General features: G+C 38.5%; 1 protein-coding gene and 7 non-coding genes across 9 annotated transcripts in view; all 8 read left to right on the top strand.

Annotated features, from left to right (window-relative positions):
* Positions 1-22,500, top strand: part of LOC115210859 — a 46,037-nt gene that overhangs the window by 3,311 nt on the left and 20,226 nt on the right. Inside the window, exons 2-5 of one of the 2 annotated variants that reach the window (XM_029779615.2) lie at positions 12,097-12,302; positions 13,982-14,212; positions 18,907-19,109; positions 21,810-22,500. The exon at positions 21,810-22,500 is cut by the window's right edge and continues 767 nt beyond it. In XM_029779615.2, coding sequence (XP_029635475.1) covers positions 12,097-12,302; positions 13,982-14,212; positions 18,907-19,109; positions 21,810-22,500 — 1,331 coding nt within the window. The remainder of the gene's footprint in view (positions 1-12,096; positions 12,303-13,981; positions 14,213-18,906; positions 19,110-21,809) is intronic. The other variant, XM_029779616.2, reaches the window with a different exon arrangement.
* On the top strand, positions 7,171-7,254 carry Trnal-cag. Its single transcript has one exon. It is a non-coding gene; the product is annotated as a tRNA-Leu (tRNA).
* Positions 7,713-7,796, top strand: Trnal-cag. Its single transcript has one exon. It is a non-coding gene; the product is annotated as a tRNA-Leu (tRNA).
* On the top strand, positions 8,248-8,331 carry Trnal-cag. Its single transcript has one exon. It is a non-coding gene; the product is annotated as a tRNA-Leu (tRNA).
* Positions 8,790-8,873, top strand: Trnal-cag. The gene has a single exon. It is a non-coding gene; the product is annotated as a tRNA-Leu (tRNA).
* Positions 9,332-9,415, top strand: Trnal-cag. The gene has a single exon. It is a non-coding gene; the product is annotated as a tRNA-Leu (tRNA).
* Trnal-cag lies at positions 9,874-9,957 on the top strand. Its single transcript has one exon. It is a non-coding gene; the product is annotated as a tRNA-Leu (tRNA).
* On the top strand, positions 10,416-10,499 carry Trnal-cag. The gene has a single exon. It is a non-coding gene; the product is annotated as a tRNA-Leu (tRNA).

The following is a 22,500-nucleotide window of genomic DNA, read 5'->3' as shown; positions in this document are numbered from 1 at the left end:
CAACATTCATATCAATAGGCACAGCCACATCTATGATGATGCACTTTTTTTTTTATCATCCTGTCCAGAACCTCATGGCTGGTCTCATGGTTAGTTTTATGGTTAAGTCCCATAAAATCCTAAGCTGATTGCTCTCTGCAACAACTCTCCGGTTGGTGTTGGGTACCATTTTCTGCTTACTTCAAAACTCCCTTGCCGTTATATGTCCCTATGTGATACCTTGACTACACTATCGTGTCAGCGTTTATCTTTTTTCTTTCAAACCAAAAGACTAAAGTTACTTATCATGTATACAATGAACCCGTCCTTCTCTTAACTCATTCTGCATTTAGCACTTTCCACGACTTTGTTTATTCTTGCCTTAATAACATTCATTCGTGATGATTGGTTTTGAGCAGCCATAATGTGTCCTTTCGTTTCTTCCTTGAGTTCGCTATTCTTCAACCATAACCATGACTCGTCTGATGCAATATTCTGCTTTTTTTCTCATTATTATTATTATTATTATTATTATTATTATTATTATTATTATTATTATTATTATTATTATCATCATCATTATTATTATTATTATTATTATTATTATCATTATTATTATTATTATTATTATTATTATTATTATTATTATTATTATTATTATTATTATTATTATTATTATTATTATTATTATTATTATACACTCAACAGATTAGACTGTTGGAAAAGAAAATAAATCCTAACATCAGGCTACAACAAGCAGCCTTAGATGCCAAGAAATCTCCTATTGGGTTACAGCTAGTAACCTTAAATCCCAAAAACCCTCATAAGTATCGTAGCTGTCCCTAATAACACTGTTTTATGCAGCTGTACTGAACTTAGTTTTATGCCTATTTCCTCTATCCTTCTGTTCAGATCTTTATGGATAGTTCCCAATGCACATATAACTACTGGGATATATTTTACCCACACTTTCCATAGTCTCTGTAATTCAATGGCTTGGTCCTGGTACTTTGATATTTTTTCTATACCTCTCATATTGATGTTTTCATTATTTGGGACTGTAAAGTCAGTTATCTGGCACTTTCTATTCTCTTTATCTACTACTACCAAATCAGGCCTTCTAGCTTCTATTACTTTGTTGGTCTAAATGTTAAAGTTCCACAACATCTTCTATTTCTTACTTTCTAGTATTTTACTAGGTTCATGTTCATACCATTTACCAGCATGTTCAAATCCTAGCTTTCTACATAGCTCCCAGTGGATTGCTCTCCCTAGATTGTCCTGTACTTTCTTGTATTCTTTCTGTGCCAGCATGTTACTTTCACTTACTATATGAGTAACGCTTTCCTCTTTTGATCTGCATAATCTACACTGAGAATCTACTTGGTTTTTGCCTATCTTATCTTTTATCCTATTAGTCCTTAACGCTTGATCTTGTGCAGCAACTAACAAACTTTCTGTCTCCCTCTTCAGCTTTCTTTTCTGCGTCCTTTACCATGTCTCACTACTACTATTTGCTGCAACTATCTTTGGGAATCTACCATACAACGCCTTCTCCTGTCAGTTAGATCATTTCTGTTCTTTTTTCTGGTTTTTAAGTTCGTTTGGTGTCTTGGTTTCTCTATGTCTTGCTGTGACTCTAGCAGCTTTTAATAAGCTTTCTTCACTGTTACCTACATAGGAGTCTATATCTATTCTAGCTAACTCCACGCAGTCTTCTAATGATACTAACCCTCTTCTGGAACTCACACATTTTTAAAAAGAATCAAGTCATGGCGTTGAAATTTTTGGCAAGATCCTCCCCTATTTTAAGTCAAAGTACCGCCACCATCAATGTCGATGCAACGGGTCTCGGCGACAGAAACAATAACGACATCATCATCACCAGCAGCAACAACAATAACAATGGTAGCAAAACGAAAGAATAGATAGTGACAGTGGCACCATCACCAACACCAACACAGCAATAAGCACCATTGACAACAATGATAGCAGCAACATTGACAATGAAGACGAGAATTTTAAAAAAACTAATAGTAACAGAAACACACCTATTAATGCTATCAACACAATAAAGAATTTTTTAAAGAATTTTTTTTAAAATTTGAATTTAAACCGTTGTCCGTGAAAATAGTGACATATATATGTGTAGATAGACATATATATATAAATGTAAGCGTATATATATGAGTGTGTGTACGTGTTTATATGATTGTGTGTGCTTATATATATGTATAGGTAGGTTCATATTTGAATGCATGTATCTATGACATTGTATCCATTCACCGTTAGACGGTGGTGAGAGGGACACACGCGCACAACACACATACATGTGTGTGTGTGTATACACGGTCTTTTTTGCCGAAACACTAAGTTACGGGGACGTAAACACACCAGCATCGGTTGTCAAGCGATGTTGGTGGGACAAACACAGACACACACACACATGCATATATATATATATATATATATATATATATATATACGAAGGGCTTCTTTCAGTTTCCGTCTACCAAATCCACTCACAAGGCTTTGGTCGGCCCGAGGCTATAGTGGAAGACACTTGCCCAAGGTGCCACGCAGTGGGACTGAACCCGAAACCATGTGGTTGGTAAGGAAGCTACTTACCGGACTGCGGCCATGCTGGGATATTGCCTCGGTGGTTTTGCCGAACAAATCGAAAGTTTGGTACATATTTTATCGGCCTCTTTCGCCAAACCACTGGATAACGGGAATGTAAACAAACCAACACCGGTCGTCAAGCAGCGAGGATGACAACACAAGCACACACACACACATACACACACATTAATATATAAGTTCATCTTTGTTTTATATAGTCTCTGTTAAGCTAAATTTTGCTTGAGTAAGCTGAGCTTTGTTAAATGATAATTATCAATCCGAAGATGGCTTAGCAGGCCGAAACCTCGGAATTGCTGCCAATACTATCCTTGCTGAAGACGCATGGCTCAGTGGTTAGAGCGTTGAGCTTACGATCGTGAGGTTGTGACTTCGAATCCCGGACCGGGATGCGTGTTGTGTTCTTGAGCAAGACACTTTATTTCACGTTGCTCCAGTTCACTCAGCTGCAGAAATGAGTTGTGACATCATTGGTGCCAAGCTGTATCGACCCTTGCCATTCCCTTAGATAACACTGGTGGCGTGGAGAGGGGAGGCCGGTATGCATGAGCGACTGCTGGTCTTCCATAAAACAACCTTGCCCGGACTTGTGCCTGGGAGGGTAACTTTCTAGGTACAATCCCACGGTCAGTCATGACCGAAGGGGGTCTCAACAACTATCCTTGCTAATGAATAATATATATACACATGTGTGAGTATATCGCATAGTATTATGCTCAACGCCCTTACATTTCCGCTAATCCATTGGCCTGAGACTTATTTTATCGACCCAGGAGGAAAGGGAGGTGAAGTTAACCCCGGTGGGATTTGAACTCAGAATGTAAAGAGCCGAAACAAATACTGCAATGTATTTTACCCGACGCTCTATCGATTCTACCAATTTGTCGTCTTTATGTAGTCATACATCTAAAAAGACGAGATGGTCAGGACTAGAGTGTCTTTAACAATAAATCTGTTTAATCATGTTTGATCAGGGGCTCAACAACAAAGACAATACTAATTCACCCACCATGTTTCCATACCTTAATTAAGAATTCATTAAGTCAGCTAATTATGCAACCACATGTTAACTTCATTGGTATTGACATCAGCACGAAGTACATTTATGAGATTGTGAGGAGGCGGGACTTTCAGGGACATAGAGAAAGAAAATGGAGATTAGAATGGTATCGTTATTGTTGTTGTTGTTGTTGTTATTGTTGTTTTTGTGATTGTTATTGTGTTTGGCTTTAGCAGACTGACGTACCCGATTCACTTTTAAAATCGTTGGCGCTTTGGACAAAATGTTTAGCGGCATTCCTTCTGGCTCTTTGCATGCTGAAATCAAATCCCGCTGAGGTCAACTTCGCCTTTGATCCTTTCAGCTTCGATAAAATATGTACCAATTGAGCACTGGAATTGGTGTAATCGGCTAACCTTCCTCTCCAAAAGTGCTTATCCATTGCCAATATTTGAAATAGCTTTTTTCATTGCTGTTACTTTGTTTTATATGAGCTGCTTCGAGTCTTATCTAGAAATCTCAAGGAACAACAAGTCGGATCTTTTGTTGTGGGTCCTATTTATGAGTAGCAATGATATGCTGCAGCGACAGGAGGCCAAATATTGGGGACCTAAACACACCAACACCGGTTGTCAAGCGGTGATGAGGGACAAAACACACACACACATCTTAATAACGAAGAGAAGAGTAAAGATTTATTCACATCCAAAACTTTTTTTTGTAAAAAGTTTTCAACACCATATGTATCACTGACCGGCATTCTTTCGATATAACTCGACAAAATCAAAACATTTCACTTCGGGTATTTCCGTTGTTTGTGGAGTATACATATAACGAAATTATGCCAGCAATGTCTCATTTTGAACTTGAAGAAAAAAAGCATTGCATATTTTGTTCTTACCTGTTTCATGTGTGTATGTAAATTCCGCAAATTTCCAAGCAGGAAACAGAATCGAACTGTCATTTGCTTCCACGGAAATACCCTAAGTGAAATGTTTTGATTTTGTCGAGCTATATCGAAAGAATGCCCACTGACCTACATATGTTTCGACTGCAGCGACTGCACATTGCTTTGTATGCAATTGTGCATTCTAGTCGTTGTAATTTCATCAAGGGTCCATCACTCACGACGTTTTGAAAGTGAACTGACTCAAACAAGCGTCCTGCGTTGGTATTCAGTTGAATGTGATAGCGTTACCTTTTTAAATCCAATGGAATTCTGGTCTTATAATCACCTCTACTGTTATTACAGTTGAAGAGTGGTTTTAAAACGTTTATTCAGATTTCAGTTAATTGTAGCAGTTTTGATTCCATGTTACTGTATGGAGTACATTATTTATTCAGAGGCATTTTACTTATTTTGGTTTTATCCCTTAATTAATATTCTTATTATTATTATTATTATTATTAGTAGTAGTAGTAGTAGTAGTAGTAGTAGTAGTAGTAGTAGTAGTAGTAGTAGTAGTAGTAGTGGTGGTAGTAGTAGTAGTATAAATATTATTAATTATTATAATCAATATTGTAACTAGCATAATTACTATAAATGGTGAGTTGTGTTTATTTAGATTGTTTAAACGTATATTTTCTCAAGTGTGGATATCTTAGAGCCTGTTCCTGTCTTGTGTTTATAAGAGCAAATTTAGAAGTGAAAATTTGGTACATTTCTTCCACACAAAAGTTATATCTATCATCACCTATTCTATAAGGTTTTGCCTTACTAATTACACACACGCGCATATATATATGCGTCCGACCAAAGATAGATCGTTAGCTCCTACACGCATTTTTTTCTCTCCTTGTTTCTCTCCTTGTTTTTTTCTGTGTATCTTTCTGTCGAAGAGCGTAGGCTCGAAACGTAAAAGACTTTTTCTATTTCTATTCCTGAGCGCTATATTAATACAATTGTTTGTTTGTACTCCACCTGCCTTCGTCTTTTGTTTATTTTCGTAAACCTTCCCGTTATATATATGTATATATATATATATATATATATATATATATATATATATATATATATATATATATATACAACGGGCTTCTTTCAGTTTCCGTCCGCCAAATCCACTCTTAAGGCTTTGGTCGGCCCGAGACTATAAGAGAAGAAACATTCTCAAGGTGCCACGCAGTGGGACTGAACCCAGAACCATTTGCTTGGGAAGCCACGCCTGTCATTTCGAAAGAGCTTGAAAGATTTAGGTGGCCTCGAGCTGAAGTGGGTGATTTTTTTTTTCTTTAGAATGTATGATGTATCCTCGAGAATAATGGCAATGGCTGCCGCGAGATCTCATCCGATATGGCGCTGGCTGCTTGTGCCGCTACAGCACCAATAAACCTCCTGGCTTCTGGCTCCGTGCTCTTGCTTGATGTGGCTTAGGTCAATCCAAGTTAATGGTCCCAGAGGCGTCATCATGCGTAGAGCCGACCAGGTCCGCCAATAAACTTCATAACAATATTCGCACGTATACAAACTATTAAGGCAGCGAGCGGGCAAAATCGTTTGCACACCGGGCAAAATGCTTAACAACATTTCTTCTGTTTTTACGTTACGGGTTCAAATTTCGCTGAGGTCGACTTTGCTTTTCATCCTCTCGGAGTCGATAAATTAAATACCAATTGAGTACTGAGATGGATATAATCGACTTGCCCCTCCCCCAAAAAATGTCAGGCCTTATACCTATAGTAGAAAGGATTATTATTATTATTATTATTATTATTATTATTATTATTAAGATGGTGAGCTGGCAGAATTGTTAGCATACCAAACAAAATGTTTAGCAGCATTTTGTCTGTCTTTACATTCTGAGTTCAAATACTACTAAGGTCGATTTTGCCTTTCATCCTTTCGGGGCCGATGAAATAAGCACCAGTTGGACACTGGCGTAAATGTAATCGATTAACCCCTCCCCCGAAATTGCTGGCCTCGTGCCAACATTTGAAATCATTCTTACTCAATATTTACTTAAGCGCTTCGCTCCATATGGATCATAGACCGTTGAGGACTTTGCTCTACTGTTTTCTACTCTGGGCTATATTTTCTATCCCTGCTGTTTCAGCTTCGCGAATATTTCCATAGGAGAAAGCATCCCTCTTGCAGATTTTATTGGTTTTGAATTGTTATCGATGCTTCAGTAACTTTGGTCTTTTTCAGTTTGTTTTTTTTATTTGGGGGTGGGGTCTAGGTAGGGGTGTTGGTCCCAATACAAACATTTTTTTTACTTCTGGGAAGAAGTGGTCTCTAGTACTTTGGCCTCTCTCTCTCTTTTGACTTGTCCGAAATTAGAGGCTCTACTTGCAGGAACTTGTGCTCTGCTGGATGAGCTCTCAAGGATAACTGATGCACACAAGCGACCGCACCACACGAAGGAATATAAAGGAAGGAAGAAAGAGAGAAAGAAAGAACGAAAGAAAGAAAGATAGAAAGAGAAAACACAAGTAGAATCAAAGAGATAAAGAAACTAACGAATAAACAAACAATGAAAAACAAATACATACACGCTTACACGCTAAAACAATTTGTTATATATGAAACTAAAGAGCAAGTAAAGCAGTTAGTCAGGATGGCCGAGCGGTCTAAGGCGCTGCGTTCAGGTCGCAGTCGGGTCTTCCCGGCGTGGGTTCGAATCCCACTTCTGACAACTATCATTTTAATTCTTTTTCTTTTGGTGATTACGAACTAGACATTTAGAGAGTGTTGTGTTCTTTTTTGAATGCTCCATACCATAGATTTCTGAGTTCAAATACCTTCATCATTTTCCTATATTGCAAAGGTTGATGTAACTTTAATCGCCATGCTCGACTGGTGGAGTTCTGAGCGCTTGACATTATCTCAGACGCCAAATACCCAATGTTGCTCTTCGTTTGATCCATTTTGTTCTTTGTACAACCATTCACCATCAACAACATCTCAGTTACTGTTATCGGAAGGCGCTGAAGGGCGTCTTCGATCCGCCATTATTCCCAAACACTCGGGCAAGGTGCTACCAAATAAAAACTAAATACTTCTGCTTGGAATCGATTAGCAAGCGCCCTCCGTGACCTGTCAAAGACCTAATTGTGGATTTTATATCATACTAAAGAGCAGGTAAAGCAGTTAGTCAGGATGGCCGAGCGGTCTAAAGCGCTGCGCTCAGGTCGCCGTCGGGTCTTCTCGGCGTGGGTTCGAATCCCACTTCTGACAACTACCATTCTTTTTCTTTTGGTGATTACGAACTAGACATTTAGAGAGTGTTGTGTTCTTATTTGAATGCTCCATACCATAGATTTCTGACTTCAAATACCTTTATCATTTTCCTATATTGCAAAGGTTGATGTAACTTTAATCGCCATGCTCGACTGGTGGAGTTCTGAGCGCTTGACATTATCTCAGACGCCAAATACCCAATGTTGCTCTTCGTTTGATCCATTTTGTTCTTTGTACAACCATTCACCATCAACAACATCTCAGTTACTGTTATCGGAAGGCGCTGAAGGGCGTCTTCGATCCGCCATTATTCCAAACACTCGGGCAAGGTGCTACCAAATAAAAACTAAATACTTCTGCTTGGAATCGATTAGCAAGCGCCCTCCGTGACCTGTCAAAGACCTAATTGTGGATTTTATATCAAACTAAAGAGCAAGTAAAGCAGTTAGTCAGGATGGCCGAGCGGTCTAAGGCGCTGCGTTCAGGTCGCAGTCGGGTTTTCCCGGCGTGGGTTCGAATCCCACTTCTGACAACTACTATTTTAATTCTTTTTCTTTTGGTGATTACGAACTAGACATTTAGAGAGTGTTGTGTTCTTATTTGAATGCTCCATACCATAGATTTCTGAGTTCAAATACCTTTATCATTTTCCTATATTGCAAAGGTTGACGTAACTTTAATCCCCATGCTCGACTGGTGGAGTTCTGAGTGCTTGACATTATCTCAGACGCCAAATACCCAATGTTGCTCTTCGTTTGATCCATTTTGTTCTTTGTACAACCATTCACCATCAACAACATCTCAGTTACTGTTATCGGAAGGCGCTGCAGGCCGTCTTCGATCCGCCATTATTCCCAAACACTCGGGCAAGGTGCTACCAAATAAAAACTAAATACTTCTGCTTGGAATCGATTAGCAAGCGCCCTCCGTGACCTGTCAAAGACCTAATTGTGGATTTTATATCAAACTAAAGAGCAAGTAAATCATTTAGTCAGGATGGCCGAGCGGTCTAAGGCGCTGCGTTCAGGTCGCAGTCGGGTTTTCCCGGCGTGGGTTCGAATCCCACTTCTGACAACTACTATTTTAATTATTTTTCTTTTGGTGATTACGAACTAGACATTTAGAGAGTGTTGTGTTCTTTTTTGAATGCTCCATACCATAGATTTCTGAGTTCAAATACCTTTATCATTTTCCTATATTGCAAAGGTTGATGTAACTTTAATCGCCATGCTCGACTGGTGGAGTTCTGAGTGCCTGACATTATCTCAGACGCCAAATACCCAATGTTGCTCTTCGTTTGATCCATTTTGTTCTTTGTACAACCATTCACCATCAACAACATCTCAGTTACTGTTATCGGAAGGCGCTGAAGGGCGTCTTCGATCCGCCATTATTCCCAAACACTCGGGCAAGGTGCTACCAAATAAAAACTAAATACTTCTGCTTGGAATCGATTAGCAAGCGCCCTCCGTGACCTGTCAAAGACCTAATTGTGGATTTTATATCAAACTAAAGAGCAAGTAAAGCATTTAGTCAGGATGGCCGAGCGGTCTAAGGCGCTGCGTTCAGGTCGCAGTCGGGTTTTCCCGGCGTGGGTTCGAATCCCACTTCTGACAACTATCATTTTAATTCTTTTTCTTTTGGTGATTACGAACTAGACATTTAGAGAGTGTTGTGTTCTTTTTTGAATGCTCCATACCATAGATTTCTGAGTTCAAATACCTTTATCATTTTCCTATATTGCAAAGGTTGATGTAACTTTAATCGCCATGCTCGACTGGTGGAGTTCTGAGTGCTTGACATTATCTCAGACGCCAAATACCCAATGTTTCTCTTCGTTTGATCCATTTTGTTCTTTGTACAACCATTCACCATCAACAACATCTCAGTTACTGTTATCGGAAGGCGCTGAAGGGCGTCTTCGATCCGCCATTATTCCCAAACACTCGGGCAAGGTGCTACCAAATAAAAACTAAATACTTCTGCTTGGAATCGATTAGCAAGCGCCCTCCGTGACCTGTCAAAGACCTAATTGTGGATTTTATATCAAACTAAAGAGCCAGCAAAGCAGTTAGTTAGGATGGCCGAGCGGTCTAAGGCGCTGCGTTCAGGTCGCAGTCGGGTCTTCCCGGCGTGGGTTCGAATCCCCCTTCTGACAACTACTATTTTAATTCTTTTTCTTTTGGTGATTACGAACTAGACATTTAGAGAGTGTTGTGTTCTTATTTGAATGCTCCATACCATAGATTTCTGAGTTCAAATACCTTTATCATTTTCCTATATTGCAAAGGTTGATGTAACTTTAATCGCCGTGCTCGACTGGTGGAGTTCTGAGTGCTTGACATTATCTCAGACGCCAAATACCCAATGTTTCTCTTCGTTTGATCCATTTTGTTCTTTGTACAACCATTCACCATCAACAACATCTCAGTTACTGTTATCGGAAGGCGCTGCAGGCCGTCTTCGATCCGCCATTATTCCCAAACACTCGGGCAAGGTGCTACCAAATAAAAACTAAATACTTCTGCTTGGAATCGATTAGCAAGCGCCCTCCGTGACCTGTCAAAGACCTAATTGTGGATTTTATATCAAACTAAAGAACAAGTAAAGCAGTTAGTCAGGATGGCCGAGCAGTCTGAGGCGCTGCGTTCAGGTCGCAGTCGGGTCTTCCCGGCGTGGGTTCGAATCCCACTTCTGACAACTACCATTTTAATTATTTTTCTTTTGGTGATTACGAACTAGACATTTAGAGAGTGTTGTGTTCTTATTTGAATGCTCCATACCATAGATTTCTGAGTTCAAATACCTTTATCATTTTCCTATATTGCAAAGGTTGATGTAACTTTAATCGCCATGCTCGACTGGTGGAGTTCTGAGTGCTTGACATTATCTCAGACGCCAAATACCCAATGTTTCTCTTCGTTTGATCCATTTTGTTCTTTGTACAACCATTCACCATCAACAACATCTCAGTTACTGTTATCGGAAGGCGCTGCAGGCCGTCTTCGATCCGCCATTATTCCCAAACACTCGGGCAAGGTGCTACCAAATAAAAACTAAATACTTCTGCTTGGAATCGATTAGCAAGCGCCCTCCGTGACCTGTCAAAGACCTAATTGTGGATTTTTTTTGTCATGTCGTGCTTCTATCAGCAGCGCCAATAGAAAGGGTTTCATTCCTTTGTATCTAGAAGTACACGCTTTAGCTTGACAACGAAATCTTCGTGTGTTTTTTACGCTGAAGAAAATGTCGAGTACCATTTTCGCCGTTAGCACTTAGGTAGCGATTATTTTGATAATTCTTCTCTTCAGACGATTATATCTAGCGAACTAACGATTCTGCCAACTCACCGCCTTAATAATAATAATAATATAATAATAATAATAATAATAATAATAATAACAACAACAACAACAACAACAACAACAACAACAACAACAACAATGATAATAATAATAATAATAAAATGCACTGATGCAGTACCAGGCAGTGGCTCTCGCGGCTTCTGATCTTAACTAATTGGAAGTGCTTTGCCTTGGTATAAAAGATGGGCTACAGCAAATATTCTGCTCAATACCACACATTTGCTTGTCAGTTGTTTGACCTTAACCAGTTAAGCATGTTCCTTAGTGGCTGACAATATGTGGATTTCTGATCACGAGCAGAAGTAGTGGGGGAGCACCATAGCCATGTGTCGAGAGGGATTCTTTGGAGTTTGAATAATTCACCTCTGGAAACATGGGTGGTTCTTTCAACATCCTTAAACAACCCTTATTCAGGGACCTGCAAGGTCATGCGCTGTTTATCTTGATATGAGATCACCATGTCACGCACATATGGTTATGATGCATGTGCCTGGTGTACCCTTATCAGACGGGTAGTCATGATGGGTATACTGGGCTTTGTATATTTTTACCCCAGTGTCACTTTGATGGCATGCACTGCTCTCTCACTCTATAATAATAATAATAATAATAATTATTATTCTTTCTTCTATAGACACAAGGCCTGAAACTTTGTGGAAAGGGCTAGTTGATTACATCGACCCCAATACTCAACTGGTTCTTATTTTATCGACACCGAAAGGATGAAAGTCGAAGTCAACTTTGGTGGAATTTGAACTCAGAGCATAAGGAAAGACAAAATGCCGCGAAGCATTTTGCCCGGCGTGTTAAAGCTTTTGCCAGCTTGCCATAATGATAGCAACAATAATTTATATCTTAAAACCCATCAGTTTTTCCTTCTTTACTCTTTCATTTCCAATCAAATATAATGCTTTTCAATATATGCCTTTCAGGTTTCGAACCCGATTACAGATGTCAACATTTGGACAATAAAACGCTAATGGGACTCCGGCAGGAAATAGAAACCAACATCAAAGTCTACTATCAAGAGTGTGAAATAAATGTAAGAAAAGAAAACAAACCAGATGTGGAACGTACCTTGACCTGTGTGAACAGTTACAACTACTCTACAGGCAAATATAAATCATTCATTTCAGAGGTAAAAATTTATGGTCGAAATTTCATTATATTGGGTGGGCCAAAACATTTTACTTTTATTCTTTTTTTTTTTTTTTTTTTTTTGTAAGTTGATGAACTAGCAGAACCGTTAGCACGCCGGCCAAGATGCTTTGCGGTATTTCGTCTGCCGTTACGTTCTGAGTTCAAATTCCGCCGAGGTCGACTTTGCCTTTCATCCTTTCGGGGTCGATTAAATAAGTACCAGTTACGCACTGGGGTCGATATAATCGACTTAATCCGTTTGTCTGTCCTTGTTTGTCACCTCTGTGGGTAGTAAAGAAATAGGTATTTCGTCCGTCTTTACGTTCTGAGTTCAAATTCCGCCGAGGTCGACTTTACCTTTCATCCTTTCGGGGTCGATAAAATAAGCACCAGTGAAACACTGGGGGCGATGTAATTAACTAGTCCCCTCCCTCAAAATTTCAGGTCTTATTCCTTTAGTGGAAAGGATTATTATTCATTTTGTTCATCCTGTACAAATATTTGTATAATTATCATTATTTTGTTTATTTTATTCAATTTTAGAAAAATTAAAGCCTGTGTTTGATAATTCTGGAGTGTATAGAACTTTTTTCGTGTGTGGATTTTGCTCAACCCTGTATTTATGTTTGTAATTAATATACCTATATCGTAAAGGAATTACTTTATGGATTGTCATATTGTTTTATTAAATAATAGATATTAGAAAGATGACTGATCTTTGTTACTCCCAAAGCTTATGCACAAGGTAATCTAGAGACCGTGTTAAACATGTACTGATTGCATGAACAAAGACATAGATAGATAAATAGATAGATAGATAGATAGATAGATAGATAGATAGATAGATAGATAGATAGATAGATAGATAGATAGATAGATAGGTAGGTAGGTAGGTAGGTAGGTAGGTAGGTAGGTAGGTAGGTAGAAATTTATATATGTGTGTATTTTGTCAGTTAAACAATTCGAGTCGAAATGGAAAAGAAGGGCGCTATGAAAAGGATAGGAACACATTGCGACCAGCAATGTATAAGGACATTTGTTAGTGTGATCAATAAAGATGTGTGTGTGTGTGTGTGTGTGTGTGTGTGTGTGTGTGTGTGTGTGTGTGTGTGTGTGTGTGTGTGTGTGTGTGTGTGTGAACAAAAACCAATTACTGATATTTCGAATGCATTTACTACGCAAGTTTCAAGTGGTTATGTAACAAGTTGTTACTCATATGAATTACCCCTTCAGTCATTACAAGCGAAGTACGTTAAATGCATTCGAAATATCAATAAATGGTTTTCGTTAATATTCAAATACTATGTGGCCCGTGTTTATAATTTATTATAATCTAGATCTCTTCTTTGATAATATGATTACAACGCAACACAGATATAAGATAAAAATGTTGATCTAAACACTGAGTCTGAAATATCTGGTGAAGTGTACTGTATTAAAGTATACAACTGAAGAGGTAGACAGACAGACAGACAGACAGATAGACAGACAGACAGACAGACAGACAGACAAACAGATAGACAGACAGATAGACAGATAGATAGATAGATAGATAGATAGATAGATAGATAGATAGATAGATAGATAGATAGATAGATAGATAGATACATGCATGCACATACACAACACATAACTATTTTTTACATTTATTATATGTACTAATTTCTGTTTTATCAGTGGGATCTGGTATGCGACCAAGAAGAATTCGGTAAACTAGTCACTACTGTGTTTCATGTTGGCATGATGATAGGGGCCGCTCTGTTCCCATCTTTAGCGGATAAGTATGGAAGAAAACCAGTTTACGTCGGAGCTCGGATTGGATCTCTGTTCGTCAATTTGATGGTATTGGTCTCACCCAACTACTCCTTTCTACTTGTCTGCCGTTTCCTCTGTGGCTTACTTCAACCGGTAAGAATTATTATTTATTTAGCACAAACGCACAAGCATGGTGTGTGGAAAAAAATCAAGTGACGGGACATAACCTCTTCCTTCACTCCTTCATATACAATTCCCCAAAAGCGTTTCATTTTGAATTATTCCTTTTCTTTCTTTTTTTTTTTCTTTTTTACACTTATTTGTTTCAATCATTTGATTGCGGCCATGCTGGAGCGCTGCTTTCAAGGGTCTTAGTCAAACAAATTGATCCCAGGACTTTTTAAAAGCATAGTACTTATTCTTTCAGTCTCTTGATGAACCGCTAAGTTACAGGGTCGTAAACACACCAATACCAGCTGTCAAGCGGTGATGAGGGGACAAACACAGACATAAAAATACACATCCAAAGATATATACATATATATATATACGACTGGCTTCTTTCAGTTTCCGTCTACCAAATCCACTCACAAGACTGGTCGGTCCGAGGCTATACTAGAAGATACTTGCCCAAGATGCCACGTAGTAGGAGTGAACCCGGAACCATGTGGTTGGGAAGCAAGCATCTTTTTTTTTTTCCATAATTACTAAAGGCATCCAGCTGGCAGAAACGTTTACACGCCGAACCAAATGCTCAGCAGCATTTCGTCCGCTGATCGGAGCTAAATTGTTGTCGAGCTTTAAAGAGGAAACTTAGCCTTTTAATACAGCTTTGCCGATGTTTTATATGATAAACTGCTGTGAGTCATCAGAGATTCTGGACAATCGCAACGATCGTAAAGTTTTAGTTCTTTTTTTTTTTTTTTTTTTTTTACATAGGGAGGAATGTAATAGAATTTTTTTCTCTTGATATTACTCTTTTACTCTTTTACTTGTTTCAGTCATTTGACTGCGGCCATGCTGGAGCACCACCTTTAGTCGAGCAAATCGACCTCGGGACTTATTCTTTTTTGTAAGCCCAGTACTTATTCTATCGGTCTCTTTTGCCGAACCGCTAAGTGACGGGGACGTAAACACACCAGCATCGGTTGTCAAGCAATGCTAGGGGGACAAACACAGACACACAAACACACACACACACACACACACACATATATATATATATATATATATTATATATATATATATATATATATATATATATATATATATATATATACATATATACGACAGGCTTCTTTCAGTTTCCGTCTACCAAATCCACTCACAAGGTATTGGTCGGCCCGGGGCTATAGCAGAAGACACTTGCCCAAGATGCTACGCAGTGGGACTGAACCCGGAACCATGTGGTTGGTTAGCAAGCTACTTACCACACAGCCATATTCATATCGGTATATGTAGCGATTACTTTTTGGCATTAACTGTTTTGGTATTGACGTGTCTTTATATGTGGATGTTTTCAAAGACTCCCTTCATGGAAACTGTGCAAGCTTGCGTAGGTTGCATGTAGATGGAGCCTTTCTACAGAAGTTTGATGAGAAATGGAAAAGTTGCATGATTTGTGGAAGAGAATGTATGCATTTTGTTGGTAGTGACAGGTAATAGGTCTTTGATATACAGCAGAAAAATATGTGAGATGTAACCGAACCCTGAAGTACACTAAAGTTGATAGGAGGGGAGAGAGAGGGGGGAGAGAAGGAGCGAGAAAGAATGAAAGAGACCGTACCCGCGCACACTGAGATGGTGTGCATTGGTAGGATATTTTCGATTCTAGAGATGATTAAATGGATAAGCGCTTTAGACAGGCAACTTAACTAAAAGATTTTCATGTTAAACCGAGTTGAAAGGTCTGCTGGTGACGTCAAAGGCAGCAAAATTGTTTCCGACAAAGTTCTCAAGGAAGAAAGGTAACTGGTGTGTAACACTGGAGTGTAACCACTGATAAATGACGTAGGAGAGAAATCGTTGGTGCGTGACGTGGGAGAGAAATTGTTTGTATGTGACAGAGGTGAAAGATCGCATGTGCGTGACGTAAGAGATAAATCACTGGGGTGTGATGTAAGAAAGAAATCGCTGTTTCGTTCTGATGACCAAATAATGAAGAGAGAAAAATAGTGGAGATAGTAAAGGGTGTAATTCTTTACATATGTTTCCATCATTTTTCAGATATTGGAAGATAGAGTGGTAGATACTCGGACAAAAGATGTTGCTCTTCTTGGGAATATACCACAAAGGAAACAAAAAGACTAAAGGCAGTTATAGTTGGCTGTTTGAAAGTACTAACCTACTTATTGTACACTGTTTACAATATTGTCCTAGTTCTGGTGCCCCGATTAGAAGACTGACCTACAAATGGCTCACCAGCTAATAGTTGTGATCTATTTATAGTACACCAGATAATAATAGCGACCTATTTATGATAAACAGAGACAGCGCGAGACCCTCCACGTGGTTTTTCGAGCTGGTAGAAATAGCACCCAAATCCATGACGCACCATGACCTTCTTAAAAGAATGCATTCGATAATATAGTCCAGTGTACTCTATGCTTGAAAAAAAAAGACAGTAATATCATGGCGTGAATGTATTTAATCAAAAGTATGCTCGATCAGGCTGACCTGGTGTTAAACAACAGCTATTTTCTATTAGTAATTTAGGAATAAAAATATTTCCCTGCAACATGAAACAATGAGGAAACGTCTCTATGATCACTCTGTTTGCTAGAAATGGTAGTTCTGTCTTCACTACTCTTGTCTAGAAACGTTAGATGATAAAGTCTTTGATAAACTGCATAAAAGACATTATGGTTATAACTAGAAAGACTTTAATAATGTTCAACCAATACTGATTTCAGACTAAAAATGAGATTCTGGTTGGCCTAATTTATATATAACATAAATTATGATTGGTATAACATATACAAAATAGTTTAACATGATGTGTTTGCCGACGTATAAGACGCAAAAAGTGCCCAGCGTCTACTATGGCTGTATTGCAGACGTAAGCCGAGTGTCATAGGCTACGGAAGTAGATAAGCATAAAGTCCTCTAGGCACAATAATTGTTAATAATTATAAAATTTTGGTCTCAAATTTTGGTACAAGGCCAGTAACTTCGGGGGATGGGGCTAAGTCGCTTACATCGACCCTAAAACACAAATGGTTCTTATTTCATCGATCCGGAAAAGATGAAAGGTAAAGTCGACCTCGGTGGAATTTGAACTTAGAACATAAAGACGAACGAAATGCCGCTTAGCATTTTGCCCGGCGAGCTAACGATTCTACCTGCTCGCCACCTTAACTAATTATAAGATATTGAAAACAATCCAAAATATTGTAGTCTGGGAGCACAACCTAACGAAAAATTGCTAATTGTACGCCGGCAGTTACGTTGGAAAGTAATTTTTTTTCATTATACTTCTTCCCCAGTATACATTGCTCACACTTCATATACTCTTTTTACTCTTTTTACTTGTTTCAGTTATTTGGCTGTGGCCATACTGGAGCACTGCCTTTAGTCGAGCAAATCGACCCCAGGACTTATTCTTTGTAAGCTTAGTACTTATTCTATCGGTCGTTTTTGCCGAACCGCTAAGTTACGGGGACGTAAACACACCAGCATCGGTTGTCAAGCGATGTTGGGAGGACAAACACAGACACACAAACATATTCACAACACACACACACACACACACACCACACACACACACACACACACACACACATATATATATAATATATATATATATATATATATATATATATATATATATATACATATATACGACGGGCTTCTTTCTGTTTCCGTCTACCAAATCCACTCACAAGGCTTTGGTCGGCCCGAGGCTATAGTAGAAGACACTTGCCCAAGGTGCCACGCAGTGGGACTGAACCCGGAGCCATGTGGTTGGTAAGCAAGCTACTTACCACACAGCCACTCCTACGCCTATGTATTAGAAGTTATTTAATGACTGTCCAACATTTAAGAAGCATTTTTTCTTCCAATTAACTAAATGCAAATTCTCCCAGAAAGATAAAAGGACCGTTAAAGTTTCATTCGCTTATCAACTATTTACAATGAGTGGATGACAAAATCATAGCGGTGGTGCACCACCCTGGTGAACGATTGCGATAACAAGATATTTTAATAACGGAAGGCAAGGTTTATGATATCAGAGGAATATCATCCCTTTCCATCATTCTTCTTGTTCTTTATGTAGTTCAGGCTTTCGGCAGGCGAAGAGAAAACTTCAAGTACATCTGCTATTTACAACTGGTTTATTTACAGGAAAGGTGAAGTGTGCTGCTCTCAGCTACCATCTTAAGCTCCGAATAGTGCGGGCGCATTGCCTCTGGAGATAGACAGGCAGAAAGCTCTGCCAGTGTTGGTGTTCAGCAAATGCTGCTACAACATCATAGCTAAAAATGAGAGCTTTATGTCCTGCCTGGAATTTCTCTTGGCTAAAATATAAACTACTACACAGTTTATCACAAAGAAGGTTAATCTGGAATACGCTATCCGTATAACAGTTTATATATAATAAATTTATGGTTCCAGACTTTATTCCAATACACTGTTCATAGCATTATATATACAAGCACGAATCATACAGTATCCCCTAAAAAAACGTTTTAAAATATTTTTCAATGAGTGTATGATAAAACATACTTTATTTTTTCCTACGAAATATACTTGTAAAATGGGGGTACATCTTACGTGTGAGTGCATTTTATACGCCGGCAAATATGGTAAATCACTTATCTTTTTTTTCCTTTACACTTTTCTCCTAGGGTATGAATGTGCCAGGAACTATAATGATAGCCGAGCTTTTCCCTACTGAAAATCGAACCCATGTTCTACTACTTGGTGGAGTGATGTGGGTTTCTGGCGTGATGATGATGGCGCCAATAGCATATATTTTCCGAAATTTCAATTGGCGAATATTACATGCTGTTTTCGCTTTATTTTTCTGTCCTTCTTTATTTGAGATATGGTAAGTTCTCTCCAGAAAAAAAAATATTGTCTTTTATTTATTCGTGTATTTTCGTTAATTATTACATAAAGATTCCCCAAAATGTTTGTAAATTAATTTTGCTCACGCTACCTTCGCATTTTGTTTTGTAGCTGTTGCTGTTGTTTTGTTATATAATCTTTATTGATATAGCACGTTGTCTGATGGTAGTCCAGACTTAATGGAGCCGCGGTGCTCATGATTGGCGTTCGTTATTAAATAGTTTACATGTTATTACTGTATATCGCTCGTCATCGGCGTGGACCAGAACGCTTAACATTCTCTACTCAAATCAAAGATGAGTCCTACATTTTGCCCTGTACATGGTCGCTCGACCTGTTTAGACATAGCAATCAAATCTCTCTCAAATCACGCATTCCGCCACCTTTTAGAAAAGTATCGAGCGGGGATATTCTGGGTAACGTAGCTCGAGACTAAACAAGCCTGAAAAGACATGGTGGCCATGACCAGAATATCTTCAGTCATCGTCTGCCTGATCAATTCTGACATGGGATTCTACAAAAACAATAATAATGACTTTCACTGGATCATGTATTTTGATATTATGTATTATTATTGTTTATCAAGCATGTAATTAACAGTAGTGTTTTTAATTAATGCAATTTGATTAATATTTCGTTAGTGAAAAGCAGTGAGACTTAACATTGAGCGACATACTTAATCCGTCTCTCAATTTAACACTGCCGCATAGTTCTTTGGTGTTTTTAATGGAGTCCGCTCTGTTATAAGCATCCAGAGTGGATCTCCCATCTAAGATTCATGTACACACACACACACACACACACACATACACACACACACACGCACACACACACGTACGCACACATAAATACACACACACACACATATATATATACATACAAATACACGCATACATGCACACACACCACACTCACACACACACACACACACACACACATATGCACACGTATCGGGCCTCCTGGAAAGAGCTATGATGTTGATCTTCACCGACAAACAGAGCCATTAAAAAAAAATAAACTATCTTCAACAATAATTCAAAACTTTCCCAGTCTGCTATCCATTTTCAGTGCCTCCCTACTCCAGAAATTTCAGGAATTATGGGTTTCATTTCTGAAACACTGAGGTCAATATCAGACATGGCTAAACCAATAAGGGAATTTCCTCGTGATCGTTTACCCTATTTAAAATGGAAGCCGAAACACCTTCTAATCATACCCTACCATCCTAAAAATAAGCTGCCCCAAATATACAAAAAGACGGGATGATTATGGTTGGAATGCCTTTTATCATAGATTTGTTTGATCAGGGTTGATGAGGCTTCTAGATTAATCGAATTGTGTTTATATAGGGCTACTGCAACAGCATCGTTTCAACTTAATTACCAAACTGCAAATCACCTCCACCAGAGCTTACGCGATGACCCTGTGTCTCATGCTCTTATCTCCCTGGCTAATTCTTACATCACATATCACACATCCCAGACTAAACACTTCACTCAATCACTTGCTTTCCTCTGGAATTCCTTCTATGCTTATATCTTTTCTTATGCATATATCGGACTATGGAAGTTTAAATTGAATATCTATAGTAGTGTTGGATGTTATCCAATGATACTAGTTAATCGTTCATAGACGTCGAGATGCGGTGTAAAGCCGAAAGAAAATGACACTATCGGCCTTCCGCGTGTCGAAGTAACACCACTGGCTCATGTACTGAAGCAAAGAATTTCAAACGTTTATCTCGTTTCATAAATAATCTTATTTTATGTCGGGATGTTTACACACAAAATGCTGGTGTTGTTAAACTGCAGAAGACATCTTTGAACAGAGTAACTTAGTGTATTGAATGTGAACTCACGCAAAATACAGTGCAACTGTTACGATCAAACATGGCGTATCATGAAAAATGCTAGTCGCAGACGAAAAGGTAACTGCTCTATTGTTGTAATGGAAACAAAACAATAGTTACATTATTAGAAGCACCCTCAAGTGACTAAGTCAATTATTCCAAAATTGCTGACAACAAATTATAGCTTAAGGGTGATTATCCCAATTTGCTCCATAATCCCGATCAAGGGAAATCGCCCATCTTAAGTTACGATTTTGTTTTTTGTTTTTGTTTTTTGTTTTTTTTTTGTTTTTGTTTTTTTTTTTTGTCATTGCTACAGTAGCAGTTTCACTATTGAAGGGAGGATCTCGTAAACATTTCCCCTCTTCTGTGAAATCAATTAATAATACTGAGTGGAGTTAACATGCAATATTTTATGTGACAAAAAACTAAGCACGAGTTGTTAACAATGATTTGAATTCATATACTGCCTCTGATACGAGTACCGCCTTTAAGCAAGACATTTCCACCCACCCAGTATAGACATTTTACATGGAAACCACAATGCATGTTGACAATATTATATGTAATGAGAAAGCTTTATTATAGCTAATTATTATTTGTTTCCTGTTCCTGTTGTTGTTGGTGGCGGTGATGGTGGTGGCAGCGGTGACTGTTTCTAAGCTTTTTTTTATTTCATCTTGGTGATACTTTTTATCACTTGTCGCATTTCTTTCTTACTAATTCCAACGACATCTTTTTAAAGTGACCTTTAGTATATTATTTCACCTTGAAACTACTTCTTCGGTTTGATTCTTTTGCAGAATAATCCCTTGCCTCTCACTGTTTTAGGTCTATAGATGAGTCTATACGTTGGTTAATTGCCAAAGACAGATGGACAGAAGCAAAACGTCTGATTAAGAAAGCTGCAAAAAAGAATGATGTTGACTATGACCAAGTGGCGTATGTTTATCGCCATTTTGATCCGTTGGGATCAGAAGCCTCCCACTCAGACACCTCGTCTCATGTAATTGGAGATGTTGTAGATTCTGCAAAACTGAATTCCATTGAACCTTCTCTAAGTGCCTATACAGGAGAAATACCTACCCAAATCACGAATGACACTGAATATGTCGACAGTGCTCACAAATCATCGAACAGCTTTTCTCCAAAAATACAGGACAAAAATGTTCACATAACAAGTGCTTCTGGTCAGCTGGCAAAACAGATAAATGCCAACTCTTCGAAAATTAATTCTGCACAAACAGAAGACAGAAATATCGATACAGCGAAAAACGATGACTCTGAAATCAGAAATGTCGACAGTTCAAACGTTTGTCTTGAAGGCTTGGTTGTAAATACAGACAAACATCAACAGAGAGACTTCCAACTGACAGAATCTACTTCCTGCCACCAGACAGTGTATGTAAATGTTAACATCGAAAACAATTGTCACAAACAGGCAGAAGACAAAGACGCCGTTGTAAACGATAGTTCCCGCTCCTCACAGCATGTACAAGACACAAATTTTGACATCAAAACC

Source organism: Octopus sinensis, linkage group LG4, assembly GCF_006345805.1.
Source record: "Octopus sinensis linkage group LG4, ASM634580v1, whole genome shotgun sequence".
Taxonomy (NCBI): Eukaryota; Metazoa; Mollusca; class Cephalopoda; order Octopoda; family Octopodidae; genus Octopus; species Octopus sinensis.
The sequence above is the reverse complement of the archived record's forward strand: the minus strand, read 5'-3'. Positions and strand labels throughout refer to the sequence as shown.